This window comes from Strongylocentrotus purpuratus, unplaced genomic scaffold (genome assembly GCF_000002235.5).
Source record: "Strongylocentrotus purpuratus isolate Spur 01 unplaced genomic scaffold, Spur_5.0 spur5_scaffold_15, whole genome shotgun sequence".
NCBI lineage: Eukaryota > Metazoa > Echinodermata > Echinoidea > Camarodonta > Strongylocentrotidae > Strongylocentrotus > Strongylocentrotus purpuratus.
Genome location: NW_022145600.1, coordinates 4835439 through 4851783, shown reverse-complemented (window position 1 = coordinate 4851783; position 16345 = coordinate 4835439). Strand labels below are relative to the sequence as shown.

The 16345-nt window shown below is 38.6% G+C and overlaps 1 protein-coding gene and 1 long non-coding RNA gene across 4 annotated transcripts in view; one reads left to right on the top strand and one right to left on the bottom strand.

The window, feature by feature from the left end:
- Positions 1-8658, bottom strand: part of LOC115923994 — a 45360-nt gene extending 36702 nt beyond the window's left edge. For 2 of the 3 annotated variants that reach the window (XM_030985420.1, XM_030985421.1), the window contains exons 1-7: positions 8432-8658; positions 4447-4612; positions 3676-3825; positions 2950-3120; positions 1442-1603; positions 564-866; positions 186-299 (exon numbers count right to left, since the gene is read on the bottom strand). In XM_030985420.1, coding sequence (XP_030841280.1) covers positions 186-299; positions 564-866; positions 1442-1603; positions 2950-3120; positions 3676-3825; positions 4447-4566 — 1020 coding nt within the window. In that variant the 5' untranslated portion in view covers positions 4567-4612; positions 8432-8658. The remainder of the gene's footprint in view (positions 1-185; positions 300-563; positions 867-1441; positions 1604-2949; positions 3121-3675; positions 3826-4446; positions 4613-8431) is intronic. The other variant, XM_030985419.1, reaches the window with a different exon arrangement.
- A 3958-nt stretch (positions 8659-12616) lies between these two features.
- On the top strand, positions 12617-15879 carry LOC100893636. Its single transcript, XR_143702.3, has 3 exons — positions 12617-12679; positions 13968-14064; positions 14957-15879. It is a non-coding gene; the product is annotated as an uncharacterized LOC100893636 (long non-coding RNA).
- Positions 15880-16345: the final 466 nt, after the last annotated feature.

The window sequence follows — 16345 nt, the reverse complement described above, 5'->3', positions numbered from 1 at the left end:
ATCAGATCTCAATTAACATAAGAAAATTATGCATTGTTTGCTATATAGAGGGCGCAAGTAGCTATAAGTAGTGCAGTGGGGCTTTAAAACAAGAGCTTCCATAGAAGAAGGCTTTTCATGACTGTACTAATGGGGGGAATTCAATAATAATGAAGTTAGTGTCCTTCAGAAGAGTTTAAACATACCTTTTGACCAATATCATACTTGGTGAGTTCATCTACAGTATCCTTGAGGTGGATGGGGTCTACACAGCCCTTGTACAGACCAAAGATGTCCATGATCAGGGAGTTTGAAAGTACCTAGAAATTCAGAGAAAAAATGTGACAGAGAAAAAGAATTACATGTAGTTAATGCAAATGAGGCTAGTATAGATTGCATGACATTGCATAGTGTGCTTTGACAGGCAGCTTTAATGCTCTGTGCAACTCCTATTTTACTTGACTACTGGTACTCACCTGAGGGGGGGGTGCACCTAAGTTATCCTTTGGTATCATTATTCCTTGCAAGCAGCTAAAAAGTAAAATTTAAGGTATTTTTCGATAATAATTTCAGGTTATAATTACCTTTGTAACCATAGCATCTAGTCTTGTGCCCGGTATCAGAGATGAAAACGTGGTATGTGTCGCCTTGGTAGCTTTACAGGATTTTAACCTCTCCGGGTCAAAGGTCAGGATGATGGAGCGTCCATTGGCCTTGACTGCCTTGACAAGACATGTCACAAGCTTCCCCGTCTTCATGGTCTCACCCTTCCTGCCTTTGGCGCCCTTGGTGGCCTCCTCCTTGGCCAGGAAAGCGTTGGTGCCTCTGATGCCGAGGTCGATCGTGTAGCCGTGATCTTCCACACTGGACACGCAGCCATGAAGGGTCTGAAAGAGGGTCAGAGATAAATGTCAGTTCAATTCTTGGTTTATCAAACTAGAAAAATGGGCAGTCCAGGGGGGGTGTTTCACAAATATTTGAAGTCAAATTTAACTCTAAGTTGGACTTCAATATTATGGAGAGCCATTTGTAGCCTTATAATGAAATATATTAAAAAGCAAAGATTCAAGTTTTTTAGCCTTTTCATAAATTCCACATCAAGAACATGAAATCTTCTTGATAATTGAAAATATGAATTATTCTAATCAACCTTTTATGCGTTTTAAAATAATGTTTACAAAATATTTTCAAGGATGCTAATGGCTGTCCATAATTGCTAAGTCCAACTTAGGATCTATGTGAACACCCCCCAGGACTATTTGTACAATGTAACAAAGGAGATAAAATTTGAAAGACAAACATAGTTGGATATGACGAAACGATGGAATGAACATCCTAGACGCACAGCTGATTATTCATGACCTTTTGCGTATTTATGTGATCATCAAATGCTTGAACTTTGAAAGATATTTATAGTTGGATATGACGAAATGATGGACGAACCATCCTTGATTTTGCTTACCATGCCTGCTTTGATGAAAGAGATACCAAGTTCTGAGTTGACTTCTTTGTAATCGAGAGAGGCCTGGATGCGCCGGTGGCCATCCTTGGATGCCCCTAGAGACTTGACCTTACAAGGGACTAGGTTCCCGACCTGATACACGTCTTGGATGTTTGGAAGATCCTGGGTGGGGAAGGAATCATTCAGAGAGTTGCAAAGAATTATTTTAAAGATGAAGTTGAGTACTGGTCATGCGATTGCATTGTGAAAGAAACGGTGAGGAATCTAGTATATAAGAATTTGTGTGTATTGCAAGGTTCTGGAATCATCAAAATGATGAGAAATTTGGCCAAGTCTTGGTAAAGTTACAAACACTGTACACAGAAAGATGTATATGGGACTACACGAACATGTGGCATAAAAATCCTACCCCCGAGTTTTACGATGTTACATGACATATTTAGAATATGAAGGCATTTGAAGAGCCATGCTTTTCAGGGAACATGTCTTATCTGATGTTCTTCCACACTTGCATTTAATAAGAATGATAACGCTCACAAATTATTTGTTCACCTTTTCCCAGAACTCAACCTTCTCTTTAACAAGACTGATAAGTATGCTAGTCTCATTGAATTCTTTTATTTTAGAATAAAAACATGTAAGTAAAACTTGATCTTACAAGGGACTAGGTTTCAAACCTGATACAACTTGATACACATCTTGGATATTTGGAAGATCTTGGTTTGGAGAGGAGATTTTTAGCACAACTGATAATAATAATAATAATAATAATATTTAATTTTTATATAGCGCTTAATACAAATGTCTCTTAGCGCTTTACAAATATACTATTACCCCGGTCATTGGATTCAGTGATTACCCTCACACACTGATAAAAACTAACTATATAGCATCATGCATCAAGAATGACTCAATCTCTCTAAGAAATTTTTGCACACTCAAAATAGAATGGAATTTTCTCAAAAGTCACAAGAGATCCATCCTGCAAGAACGATATGTTATACATTTGCTTGTAAAACACTGGTGATTTTGAGTTCACCTGAGATTTGCTTCTGCATTAAAACAACAAAAGATTTCACAAGTTGAAGTTCCAATTCATGTTGGAACTTAAATAAATCTTGCACAAAGGTGTGTCATATATCATAGGAAGGGATATTTTTAGTGTATTGTTGATTGCAAAAAAAAGTTGTGGAGATACAGAGAGAGATGGACAAAGACAATGCAAAATAAATTGGATTAAAAAGGAATAGAAAGCGAGAGAACGAGAACAAGAGGGAGACAGTGAAAGAATCAGGAAGACAGAAAATAAGAAGTGACGATTGAAAAAAAAGTTGTAAAACAGAAGATGAGAGAGAAAAAGAGACTAAAAGACAAAGATAGAGAGAGAGAACAAACTTGAGACAAGGTGGGAAATAAAAGAAGGGAGCAAAAAAAATATTTTAAAAAATACACTGTATCTGCAAAATGTACACGTTTAAATAAGTGAATGGGGAGAGAGGTCTTCATACCTGATCTTCAGCACCGTTAGATTCATTCAGCTCCTGAAGCTGTTGTGTGAAGAAAGATGAAACGTCTGTGATCTGAACAAATGCTGTCTGACCGTTTGGAAGACTCAGAACAATTTCATACTCGTGGATCTCCTGTACGACCGCTAGCACTAGCATGCCTTCACTCAGGGTCTGCAAAAGAAAAATAACGACATATATACAGACGTGAAAGATTTTAAATGGACGTGTATGCTGCAATCCTCAGCAAAGGTAGAGTGTGATATATTGTAAACTGCAAAGTTATGCGACAAATCTTGAATGATTTGTAAACAATGGTCATTTTCACAGCAAGAAAATGTGATTTCAGTATTGTCAGTCGTGATTCTACTGATTCACGGCATGAAACTTTTACAAATCTGAACCACTTGCGACATTCACAGACATTTCTTGAACCAAACATAAGGTTTGACGGTATACCAATGACTTGCCTAGTGAGGCCATTGGGGTTTTATGTAGAGGTCATTATTATAAATCCACATAAAAAAATTCAAATACAGTCAAACCTGCTTTAGTGACCACCTGTCTACTAAGACCACATTTTTTGTTTCCCTTGAAAATGGTTTCTCATTGAAACATGTACTAAGAAACCCGTCTACAAAGACCATGTTTTGTGTTTCCCTTGGGCGGTTGCTATAGACAGGTTTGACTGTATCACAAATAATCAATATCTCATGTGGACAAACTGACCTTGGATGTGAGTGTCTTAGGAATGAAACCCTCTGTTTCTGTTGCTCCTTCAAACTCTTCTTCAAGGTCTGGTTCTTCCGTCTCTTCACCTTCACTCTTCTTTGTCTTCTTCTTCTTCTTTCCCTTGCTGGGAGTCGCTTGCTCTGAATCCTGTGGATAGAGAATTTACAACAATAATAACCATTTAGTCAATCCAACTTCTAACAAAATTAATGAGAAAGTTGAGTTCTTGTGAAGATGGACAATAATTTGTGACCTTTCTAATTCGTTGCATGTCAGTTTGAAAGGTTATCAAAGTAGAAATATCCCATTAAAATGATGACTGTTTGAATTCCCTCTTATTCAAAATATGCAAACAACATTTGGACCAAATGTTTATGCTGTGTATTATGGTCCTGTATACAGTACCTAAACTTGTATGATGCATTTGAGTCAGTTTCCCTTGAGTTTGATGACAAAACCTCACGATGTACATCTATTCTTGTACATAGTCAACCATTACCATCTGCTTTTAGTTTCTTTTACAATGAAACCGGCTTTTAGCGATCATCTGTATAAAAGGACCAGCTGTCTCTGTCTCTATAAAGACCACATTTTCTGTTTCCCTTGAGTAGTGTTCCATTAGAGCATGTTCTAAAGGTATACAGACCATTTGCTCGTAAAGATTCCTAGTACCATGTCTTTCTTGAGCCGTCATTTTATACAGGCATCAATGTATAATCTCATGACTAATACTCAACCAAGTCTTTAAGCTTTGAAATATTCACTGACCTTAAACAGGACATCTTCAAGGCTACGTTTCACACCCAATTGTACAAAGCACTTCTTTTTTTCATCCGTTGATCTTGTAGCACGTCTAATTACAGCTCCTCTTGGAAAATCTTCCTCCATCCTGCTTTCTTTTGTTATCTCACGAAAATGCAATTAATCTATCATCCTACAAAATAAAATGTAAAGGCAAATGAAAAGAAAAAAGATTAAGAGACTTGGCAAACACTGCATATAGACCTACATGTACAGTACCTTTTCAGAGCAGTAAAAAGATGCTTCTTCCTCTCCTTTCTCCAGTCCTTGCTCTTTTTGTTCTATTTCCTTTTCCTATTTTCTCTTCTCTCCCTTCCTTTCTCCTCTTCTTTTTTTTCTTTAAATGTTTCACTTTCTTGATCTTCTTCTTCTTCATCTCCTATATTTCCTTCTTCTTGTCCGTCTCTTAGTCTCGGCAGAGCTCTGCCTTCGATTCACAAATTACACAATCAAATAGACAAAAGACAGCACAGTGTCGACCTCGTTCGAAATTCAAATTTAAACATGTCCTTTGAATTTTTAATGGTAACAAAGTAGAATCAGTAAAATACAGAAAACTATTAATTATTCTTGTATTTGAATTGTTTTCACTACATTCCTCATCTCACTCAAAGAGTCAAAATATCAGGACAGGAGGGGCGCAGGTCGAAGAATAAGGATCGTCTTCATAAACGCGGACCGATGCGTTCTCAAAAATAAGGATCGTCTGCATTTTCGCAGATGTTTCATATTTTTGATCGCCGCATTGGCGATGCAAAAAAACAGATTCCATTTAGATTTTCTAGATGCATTTTACATTGACTTTGTAGAGAGACCTTCACATTATGAGCAATAAATCCTTGGGAAGACGGACAACCCATAAAAATAGACGGTGAACTAGGGTTATTTTCCCCTGGGGAATTCATTTTTGGCATCGCCAGCGGGCGGTTCGATAACCCGAAACCTGCAGAGCGCCGATGAAAAAAACGTCCGCCAAAATGCAGACGTCGACGATCCTTTTTTTTTACGACGCATTTTGTCTGCGTTTATATGAGGATATCCTTGTTTATGAAGACAATCCTCATTCTCGGACCAGCGCCCCTACTGAATATGGTTCTCTTCTATTTTGTTAATCATCTTCAAATTCAATATCATCATCATCATCATGATTATCATCATAAATTTAGGGTGTCTGAACGATTTTTCAATTTTCAATTTGGGATCGTTTTTCACCATTTTTGTTTGATATTTGAATTAAAAATGCAATCAGAATAATACATTTCAAATTTCAAGTCTCGCCGATGTTTCTATCAAAAGATACAGCCCCTTCAAAATGCTGAAATATTCATAGCATTTTGCTCAGAATCGACGAAAAAGACGTACACGCAGAGTTATGTTGTTTTGCTAAATTTAGCCAAACAGCTGTATCGCGCGATATGCAAGCGTATGCATATCGTACGCAAGTTGCTCAGCCAATGCGCGACTTGCAAGCTTGAGCCACGCTGTCTCCGCGATATGTGCCATTGACTAGTATGGGTGGCCGTTCCCGCTATAGAACCCGGAAGTGAATACACGTTGTAGTCAATGGCAATATCGCGGAGACAATCTCCGCGATATTGCCATTGACTACAACGTGTATTCACTTCCGGGTTCTATGGCGAGAATCGGCCACCCATACTTTCATTCACTATAAGCGCACATGTTACGATGTAACCATGGTTTGGACTGAGCGGAGCTCACGCCTCCCTCATTAGCCGATTCCAAAAATGTGGGAAGGGTATTTTCAAACTGTTATAACAAATGATCCCTTGGGGCTAGCGAAAAAAAAAGCATCTGGATATTATCGTTACGTCTAGCCCTGCTTAAGCCGCGGGGCGGCAGCTCAGGAAAGTGGCAAATTTTGGAGCTAGGATGCAAACAACATTTCAATCGCTGTTTTGACCAAGATATTTTTAGAATTCTGGGGGTGGCCCCCGATGGGGAATATGGAGAAAAACCTGCTCTTTCATATGACACCTCATTTATTGAGTTTCACCTTCAGGATCATTTGTTATAAAGGTTTGAATTTCAAATTTTTCATAAAATCATTGACCAATTTTGGATGGTCGCGCAATGCACGTAGACCACATAGGGAAGCGTACAATCTCTATGGGAAGGGTTTTAGCACACAACATTGGGTGCGCGATCAGACACCCTAATAAATTGTCAATCATTCCAAGTCAACTCATCTAATTCACTGGTCAATTATCATCACTCTCACAGACACAGTTCAAACTCTTAGTCTTACTCTTGAGCTTTAGCTCAGCTCAGTCAGCCATGGCATGATATTTATTATTAATTATGCCAATACACACATTCTGTAATCTGTATGCAGCTGCAGCAACAACCTGTCTAAATCAGTCTCACTCTCAGACACAATCACATGCAGTCACTCACACTCAGTCACAGCATAGACGTAATAGAATGGACTATCGACGAAGCAGTTTCTTTGATCCTATGAGTTCCACCGGCAAGGTTTAAATTTCGCGCCGATGCAAAAACCCAGCGGTGGTCCCACCGCAACCCGACAGCTGGATGCGATCACTTGCGCAATCTTTCATAATCGCAACAGCAAGCTCGCGATTTGGGGTTGTTCGCTGCTCCTTCAAATCGTTGAGAACCTAGTGTTAAATAGTATGAGCGCTCTCCGCCATGCGGTCGTAGCGAACATGTTTTCGTCTTTGTGCCTGACGATATTATTGTTATTGTTTTCAGCGTTGTATCTATACTAACAATTATTATTTATTTCGATGTGTGTATTGTTCCATAATACATATTTTTCTCGTACTCATGAGTCATGTGTTGTTTATAAAGTAATTAGAAGGGCAGGATTATCATTAGATGACATAAATAAGGAAGAACTTTATGATTATGATGGGCAGTCCATAATTATATCGACATAGCAGACGACGGAAATGTTGAATATTTTGCAATGGTCAATTCCCAAATTTACGGACACAGATATTTATCCTAATTCCTAGATTCTCAAAAAAAAAAACGTACACATAATTTATAGTAGGCCTACATCAAGATAAAATAAGATAAAATCTGAGGGAAGAAAAAAAAAAGCAGTCACTCTCGGATTAACAAGTCCAAAATATAACTTGAAAAAAACATGCACCCGCCGATCTCTATCAATGGGACTACGTGTGCAATTTGGATTAGACAAAGGCACGGCAATTTAGTGGTCATGATGCGAAGAAGTCACGCATTACCACAGATTTTCTGAGCACTCACGAAAACAACCCCATTCTTCCAATGCCTATAAAAAAAACGCACGCAAACGCAACAAATAACGAATGATTGTATTCGACCAGCGAAGGATTTGTGATCACCACAACGTCGTTGGTTTCACAGAGAAATTAACGGAAACAGGAGAAAAAAACACTTTTTAAACTGTATTTTGTAAGCTCTTGTGGTAACTTTCCTTGCTGATATGATGAGTTTGCTACACACCAACACAAATTCGTAAAAAATCGAAGAAATCACCGATTTCAACGGCTTTTTTTACAGATTGGCGAGCATGAACAGGACGTAAACCTCATGTTTACATCCGGGGCATTATTGACGTAGTATTTAGCTGCGCATGGGCAGAAGGCTCTCCTGTCACGATTCATTCATGAAATGAGAAGCGCAAATCGTGGGAAGCATTGGTCAGTGCGAAGCGACTTGGCCGATAGAGGTCGGCAAAATCCCGGTGGATCTCATAGGACCAAAGGACCCTTATCGGAGCTTATCAAAACATGCCCGCAGCGTTGCGGTCAGACTTAAAACATAGAAGAAAGTAAGACATAAGAACAGGTGGTAGCTATCATTACTTTTACTACTCTTGCCGTCAAAAGTCCATTTCTATTACGTCTATGGTCACAGTCACTCAGTCTCACTCTTGCGGAGTTCACCACATTTGTTATCATAAATTCATATTTATATTTACGTCTGTATTTACAGCTCAGCAGAATTTCAGATCCATACATGGATTTCGATGCTCATCTCAGCTCAAAAATGATGTAATTATCGTAAAGAATGACTTGGCCTGGCACAGCTTTCTAGAATTGAACCAGTCTACAGTGTACACATGTAAAATTGCACGTTTTTTATTCATACAGTACACGTACATGCACAAACCTCATGGACGGACGCCGCTATTGCAATTTGTACACAAACTCGGTTGATTATTTTCACGCGACGAAGCCGAAGCCCCGAAAATGACCAAGTCGGCCAATACTAAAACCTCCTTATATTAAAGTCGCCCTAGATTTACTTGAGTCGTTATTATGTTCCACTTGAATTATTAAATTATTTATTAGATTCTTCTCAACATCAAAAAATATCAATAAGCAATACAATGCATATTTCAAGAACTGAATCTAATTCCCCCATCTACGACTCCAAGAAGGTATCGAGTCAGGAAAAAAAATACGCCTAAGTAATTCAATATATTCCACTTCCACGTATTTCAGAGGCATACTTTGATCTTTGTCTCTCCTCTTCTTCTTCTTCTTCATCTTATGTTCCTCTTTTTTTTTTATAATTCTTCTCCTCCTTCTTGTTTTTTTCTTTATTCTCCCTCTCTTTCATTTCTAACTGCTAGAAGTGTCGTTGTCTATATAACCGCCGGCTTATATAAGATTTCCGACCGACCGACCCATGTTTTGGCACCTAAAGGGCAATAATACAACATTATGATTTTTTTTTTTTAGGCCTATAGTAACGAGTTTTAGATTCTGACACCCTTCATTTGCCACTCGATCTCCAATAAAAGAGTAGGGCCTACTAGCAAGGAGATATTACAAGTATCTCCCTGAAACTTGAAAATCGTGCCGGCCGATATTTCGCTCATTGGGGGGGGGGGGGGTGTAAGAAGCTATTTGGGGGGTGCCCCGGAAAATTAGAAAATCGCGCCGGTCGATATTTTGCTCAACCCCCCCCCCCCCTCCCTCTTGAGCAAGAATAAAATAGGTATATTTTGGGGGTCTTTTTTAAAACTTATTTTTTTAGCAGGGGGCAACGCCCGCTCGCCCCCCCCCCCCCTTGGATCCGCGCCTGCTAGTACCTGCATAATATGTTACTCTGTCGCTGATGGAAAATGTATTCCTTGGAAGCTTTGAAACAAGAAAAGGAACAATTCCCTTTATTCATGTTAAATCTATAATGAACTATTTCTGACCAGATCTCATCCAGCGAAATGTTTTTGTTTCAATGACTTTATCTTTACGTCCGAAATCTGGATCATATTTTCAATATTAATATTCGCAATCCAATGAATTTGTTTGCTCCTTCTTTTACGAATTTGAAAGAGAGCAAAATATATACAAAGTATTATTGAATCTATCAACTTTTTACATATCCAATAATTGCAATGCTTTGGTAAATGTATTTTTTATATTTTATTATACGATCAGTCTCAGCAATACTCTCAGTTATACGTCACCACGGGCGTATCCTGGATTGTTTAAGGGGAGGTGTATTTTTGCCCAATTCGTGAGAAAATGTTTAGCGGCAAATCAGCCAGCCGGTGAATAGTCGGAGGGGGGGGGGTAAGGAACACAATCCCCCCCCCCCCATTCCTGAGAAAATATTTAGCGGCGTAGCCGGTCAATAAGCAGGGGGGGGGGGGGTAAGCACTATTTTTTTTTTGGGGGGGGGGGGCTAAACGGGGTGGGTGGGGAGGGAGTAAACACCCCTTGTTTGCAAGGGGGGGGGTCGTTTGAACACAAAGAACACCCCTTGAGGGCCCATGGTTATACTTAGCAGAGCCAGCTACGCCCTACTATAGCAATTCTGCTAAACCCCAATAGTGCTTTTTAAAGGAATATTTAAGGCCTATAATCCTAATACATGAACTCTGAAATTTACCCTATCAAGGAGTGGTTGAGGGTGAATCGAGGGGTCCACTCGCTATTCATAAAATAGAGATATTCGTATAAGGACCATTATTCATAACAGGACCGCTATTCGTGAGGACCTCTATTCAAAATTTGAGAAGAGGGTCGCTATTCTCCCTCTTCTCGTATTATGAATAGCGACACTCATTTCGTATTTTGAATAGCGGTCCTTAGTATAAGTAGTGACTTTCAATGTGAATTAAATGTATAGCGATTAGCGACCCTCATGTTTCATTATGAATAGCGATCCTTATATGAATAACGGTTCTTACAGTGCATTTATGAATAGTGACCCCCGGGCAACTACCCCGGACAACTACGCCCGGACAACTACGCCCCAGACAACTAAACAACCATCCTAGGGGTAGTTGTCTGTGGGTAGTTGTCCTAGGGGTAGATGACTGGAGGTGGTTATCCGGGGGCTGGATGTCCAGGGGGTCGGTGTCTGGAAACGCCCTCGCTCTCTCTCTCTCCCGGTCTCTTTCATCCCCCGTTTCTTTGTTTCCTTTTTCTCTTCTTTTTTCCGTTTTTTTTTTCTTTCCTCTCCTTCCTCTTTTTCTTTTTCTTTTCTTTTTTTCTTTTTTTTATCTTTCTTTCTTCCCTTTTCTTTCTTTTCTTTCCTTTCTTTTTCTTTTCTTTTTTCTTTTCTTTCCCTTTCCCTCTCATTTCCCCCTCCCCCTTTTCTCACTTTCCCCGACAGCAGCGCAATTTTACCGACAATATCCTGACAGGTGGCGGGGGGGGGGGGGTGTCGCATCCTCACACCGCCCTTTAGCGACGCCCCTGGTTGTTATCCCATTATTCTTTTAAAAGAAATGCGATTCCTCGTGCTCTCGCACCTCTTTTCTAATTCTCTTTCCTTTTTTTGCTTTCTCCTTAATTTAACTCACAAAAGTTCTCTCTTCCCCCCCCTTTTTTCCTTCGCTTTTTTGTTCTTCTTGCGCTTTTTTATTGGGGGGGGGGGGAGGGCTACTTGTCTGACAAGAGGTATCCCATATTATGCAGACTGCAAAATTTTATATTTTCATTATTCTCCTTTTCCCTCTTTTCTCTCCTCCGTCTTTCCCTCTTTCTTCCTTCTCCGCCTTTTTTCTCCTCTCTCTTCCCCTTTCTTCCTTTCTCCCTCCTTTTTCTCCTCTCCCCTTTTCTGTCCTCCCTCTTTTCTTCTTCTTTCTCTCTTCCATTTTCTCTCCCCCTCCTTTTTTTCCTATTCTCCCTTTTATTTCTTTCCCCCTGCCTCTCCCCCCTTTTTTACGTGCCCCCTGTCCCCCCTCCCACTGAATCCGCCACCGGGGGGGGGGGGGGATAGGACGAACATGAATTAAAAAATATATCAAACCTAAAAAATGACGGAAGAAGAAGGGGAAGAAGAGAGAAGAGAAGAACAAGAGTAAAAGAAGAGTATAGAAGAATAGAAGAAGAAGAGTAGAGGTAGAAGAAGACGAAGAAGAAGAAGAAGATGAAGAAGCTAGAAGAAGTAGAAAAAGAAGAAGATGAAGAAGAAGAAGAAGAAGAAGAAGAAGAAGAAGAAGAAGCTAGAAGAAGTAGAAAAAGAAGAAGATGAAGAAGAAGAAGAAGAAGAAAAAGAAGAAGAAGAAGAAGCTAGAAGAAGTAGAAAAAGAAGAAGATGAAGAAGAAGAAGAAGAAGAAGAAGAAGAAGAAGAAGAAGAAGAAGAAGAAGCTAGAAGCTAGAAGAAGAAGAAAAAAAAGAAGAAGAAGAAGAAGAAGCTATAGAAAAGAAGAAGAAGAAGAAGAAGCTAGAAGAAGAAAAAGAAGAAGAAGAAGAAAAAGAAGAAGAAGAAGAAGAAGAAGAAGAAGAAGAAGAAGAAGAAGAAGAAGAAGAAGAAGAAGAAGAAGAAGAAGAAGAAGAAGAAGAAGAAGAAAAGAAGAATGAGGAGTAGGAGGAGGAGAAGAACAGAACAACAACTTTTGGCCTTGTATCACTCTGATCTTTTCGAAAACTTACACAGTCAGTGGTATCACTATGCCGAGATCTCTACACTTCGAGATCGATTTGTTATCAATGAGAGTTACTTGCGGCCGATTGCTGATTGGCAATCCGTGTATACTTTAACAAGTATCAAGAATGTATAATATGCTACTACTTTAATACAGCCCATAACAAAATGAAATAATTTAAATTTTTAACAAAAAAAATATATTAATACACAAATATAGTCTTAAAATAAAGATAATAAATAATTTTGGAAAGAATCACTACTTTTTAAACAGTATATGAGTTGCCAATTTCATCTGATCTCTGTACGTGATACCGGTGCATTCAGAGAAAAATCCTTGTAAGTATGAAAGCTATTTTTTCATGTTTTATTCGGTATTCATCAAATTTATGACATTACATATATGGTCTATATTTTTAACTCTAAATTTCAGGATACTCCACTACCATACTACTTGAATTTCGGTGGTACGAGATAGTTGAATGCAAGAATGATCGTGAAGGTATGAGAAGTGCAGTGGGAATGCTGTGTAGGCTACTGTGTGAGATGTGAGTGAGAATGATTGGAGTGGGTTGAGCTGGGCCGGGGAGCCCTGCAGAAATATTTAGTCATAATTCTTATGTCTAGTCTATACCTAGATCTAGCCTAGGCTACTCGCTTTTGATAAAACATATATTTTACTTATGATTGCATAATAGACAATTTCTGTTCCTTAATTAGGAAAATAAGTCTTTGGGATATATTATTTAATGAGACTTTACTTGTCATGTCATTGTTGAGTGACCGTCGCTCGTACGTGTGTAGAAATCCATTGCACAGTTATCTAAGCTGTGCTTGCGCATGAGCTCACGTAGCAAACGCATGTAATGCACTAAGCGAGGGAACTGTGTGCTATGAAATCTTGATTTCGGAGAGTTAGGTTTTTTATTTTAAACTAACGTCATCTACGTACGTGTTTAGAGGTATTGCTGCAGGGACATGAAGACTACATGAGCGCTGTTCACGGAAAACTGCAATGCGTGTCACAAAAGGGCTTGTGATGCTCGAGTCATGTCCAGTTCACTAGTGCTCATTGAATAATTTATTCCGCTAAAGTCTGCATTTGCCCTTAATTAGGTCTAGACTTTTGACGTTGCATATTTATCAAAGCGGCGTTTTCAACCATTTTAATCATGGCGCTTTAACAAAAAATCACCCTTCTAATGACTTCAACACCATGCACCAGTTTATCTGGGACTTGAATCTTTTGGTGTGCCTTAGGAAAATACCACAAATAAAAAAATTAAGCTTCGGAAATGTGGGTTAGTTTGAACTCACCATGTTTTGATTGCCTTGATTGGTCGTTTTGGTCGACTATAGGATCATTTAAATCTGATATCGCATTGCTAATTGAATGACTTTACAAAGTAGTGATTCAATGTAGTGTAAATGGGTCAAAGAGTGCTGCTGAATGCCGGCTGTGCTGGTTTTGAGATATTTTTTTTCGTAGCAGCGTGTATTCTAATAGCTTTTCCGAAGGAGGTTGCTGTACCTAAAGTAGACTAATGCTATAAACATTTAAAAACTTTGAATTTTTGTTAGATATTCATGAACTTTGACCTTTCCTTTATTTTTTATTTTTTTATAGAATCATGGGTGGAGGATACGTAGACGAGTCCCAGTTTGCCCACTACACAGGGTTCAGGAGGTGGTTCAATGCCGACACCACGTTTGGCAAGAGGAATGTAAGTAGTCTTGAATTTCAGTCAAGAACTAAGGAACGACAGTGCCTTGTAAACTGTATCAGATGGAATCGTTGGGTTGGGAGGGAAAAAACCAGCAATACTTAGATTGAGCTGTTGCATTTGCTATTTTTATTTTCTAATAAATTTAATGATGTTTTGAGAACATCGACTAAACAAATAACCATGTCAACAATGGCATTCTGGTTATTATACCAGAAAGAAGCAAAGGTCTGTGGTGAAGTGGAAGTATTTTTCTATTTTTGATGAAAGAAATGTACCTGTAAATAGGAATATATCTTTATTTGCTCACCCCAAGACAACATTCTCTACAAAAAAAATGACCAGTGAGTTATATGGCACACTAACAGTTATTTAATGGTTGATTACCCCAAACAAACCATCAATTATATGATTAGTTAGCATGAAAGTTGAAACTTTTTTCAATATCTTCTCTTGTATTGTATACATAATGAATTTGTACCTCTATGAAAGACTTGGTCATTGAAATATTGAAAAAATTAGTACCAACCAATAAAAGGTTGAGTTGCCATTTTCTACAGTGATCTTCAAAACTCAAGAAAATAAAAGATAGAAATCAACTGTGATATTCTTCATATTTGTTGTCAAATCTTTATTGACTATCTTATCTGATTTTTTGTAACGTATGCAAATTGAATTAATGTTAATGTGGTCTAGCTGGTTGAAAATGTCCCTCCCCATTTGTAAATGTTTTTACTCTGCTTTCTCCATCAGCTTTGAAATGCGTTTTACAATGGTTACACTTAGGACTCACAATTCAAGTTTGAACAACTGTATATTTCAAGTAAACATTAATTTTACAGAAATTAATTAGCTCATTTGTCTGTGTTTTCCCTATTTGGTCTTTCTCTAGTGTGTAGTTGGAACATATGCCGCAACCTTCGTCCTAGTATGGTACATCAGGAGAAAGATGAACAAGAACAAGGCTATAGCAGCAGCTGCAGCGGGCGACATCAGCAAATAAATGTGCCATGGATAACGGTGCATGTATCATAGAAAGAACTGAACATCGCCCTCGTATTAAAATAAAAAATATAGATGAAAAACATATTTTTCATCGAGTGAACTTTGACCTTCTCCTTTGCTGTTACACCATGATGCCCTCTCAACCGTCACTCAACTGAAAGATGTATTCACATAGAAACACTTCCTTGGTGTCTCCACTCTCCTCGGACTGCAAACAGTGTCATCAGCCATGCAATCTCTGTTTGAGGCTGCCTCCCCCTTCACCTGCCACATGTATTACAAGTTGCTGCTGTGGAACTTTTGGAAACATGACCAAGCCATGATGAGTCTACCTCCAGCAGATTCAATAATATTGAACAAATGTTACCGGTAACAATGTATTGAATACATTATGTTGGAACCAGTGAATTTATCTGGTATTAGGAAAATAAAAGGGCAGTCATAGGAATAAGTGAAAAATAATTAGTCAAGCATTTGAAAAGTGAAAGGGCATGGTTATCAGACTGGTTCCTGTATTGTCTTTTCAAAGAAGAAAGAAAATGTCAATAACATCATCCTATATGTTATGAATGAAATGCAAATGTCATGGCGTTTTAGGACTGGGAGAGGTTTGTTCTGACTTAAATGGTAATAAAATCAACTTGTTACATGTACACGTACCTAACCACTTGGCCAGCCTGAACTTCACATTTATAGGAATTTAGAAATTATAATTAATTTCTTATTTTGTATCTTGAGGGTCTCTTTAAAAATGTGTATTGGAGTTTGTTGAAAATTGAAAGAATGCTATTTGAATACTAGAAACCTTAATGGCTTATTCTTAGATGTTTATTTTGTTGTTGTCAGACTTTTGTTATTTACAGAGATAGAGAGAGAGAGAGAGAGGGAGAGAGGGGGGGGGGGGGGGGGGAGGAGGAGAAAATTGGACAGAGACACAGGGGGGGGGGGGGGGAGGGAGAGGTTAGAGGTAGGGAGATGCAAGTGTGGGAGAGAAGGAGGAGCAGAAGGTATTTAAAGAGATTTCATGTAAAAAGAGATAATGTGAGAAGGGAGGAGAGATATATGGATATATAGAGGAGAGAGAGATATGTATAAAGATGGTACAAATAGAGAGAGAGAGTGATAGTACATGTATGTTAGCACAGAAAAGAAGCTGAGAGAGACAGGGAGCGAGTTACAGACATAAGCAGAGACAGAATGGCAGAGATTTTCTTATTAATGTAGCATGCCTGGCCACAAAACCAACACTAGGCCTAACAAAAAAAATGTTGTATTG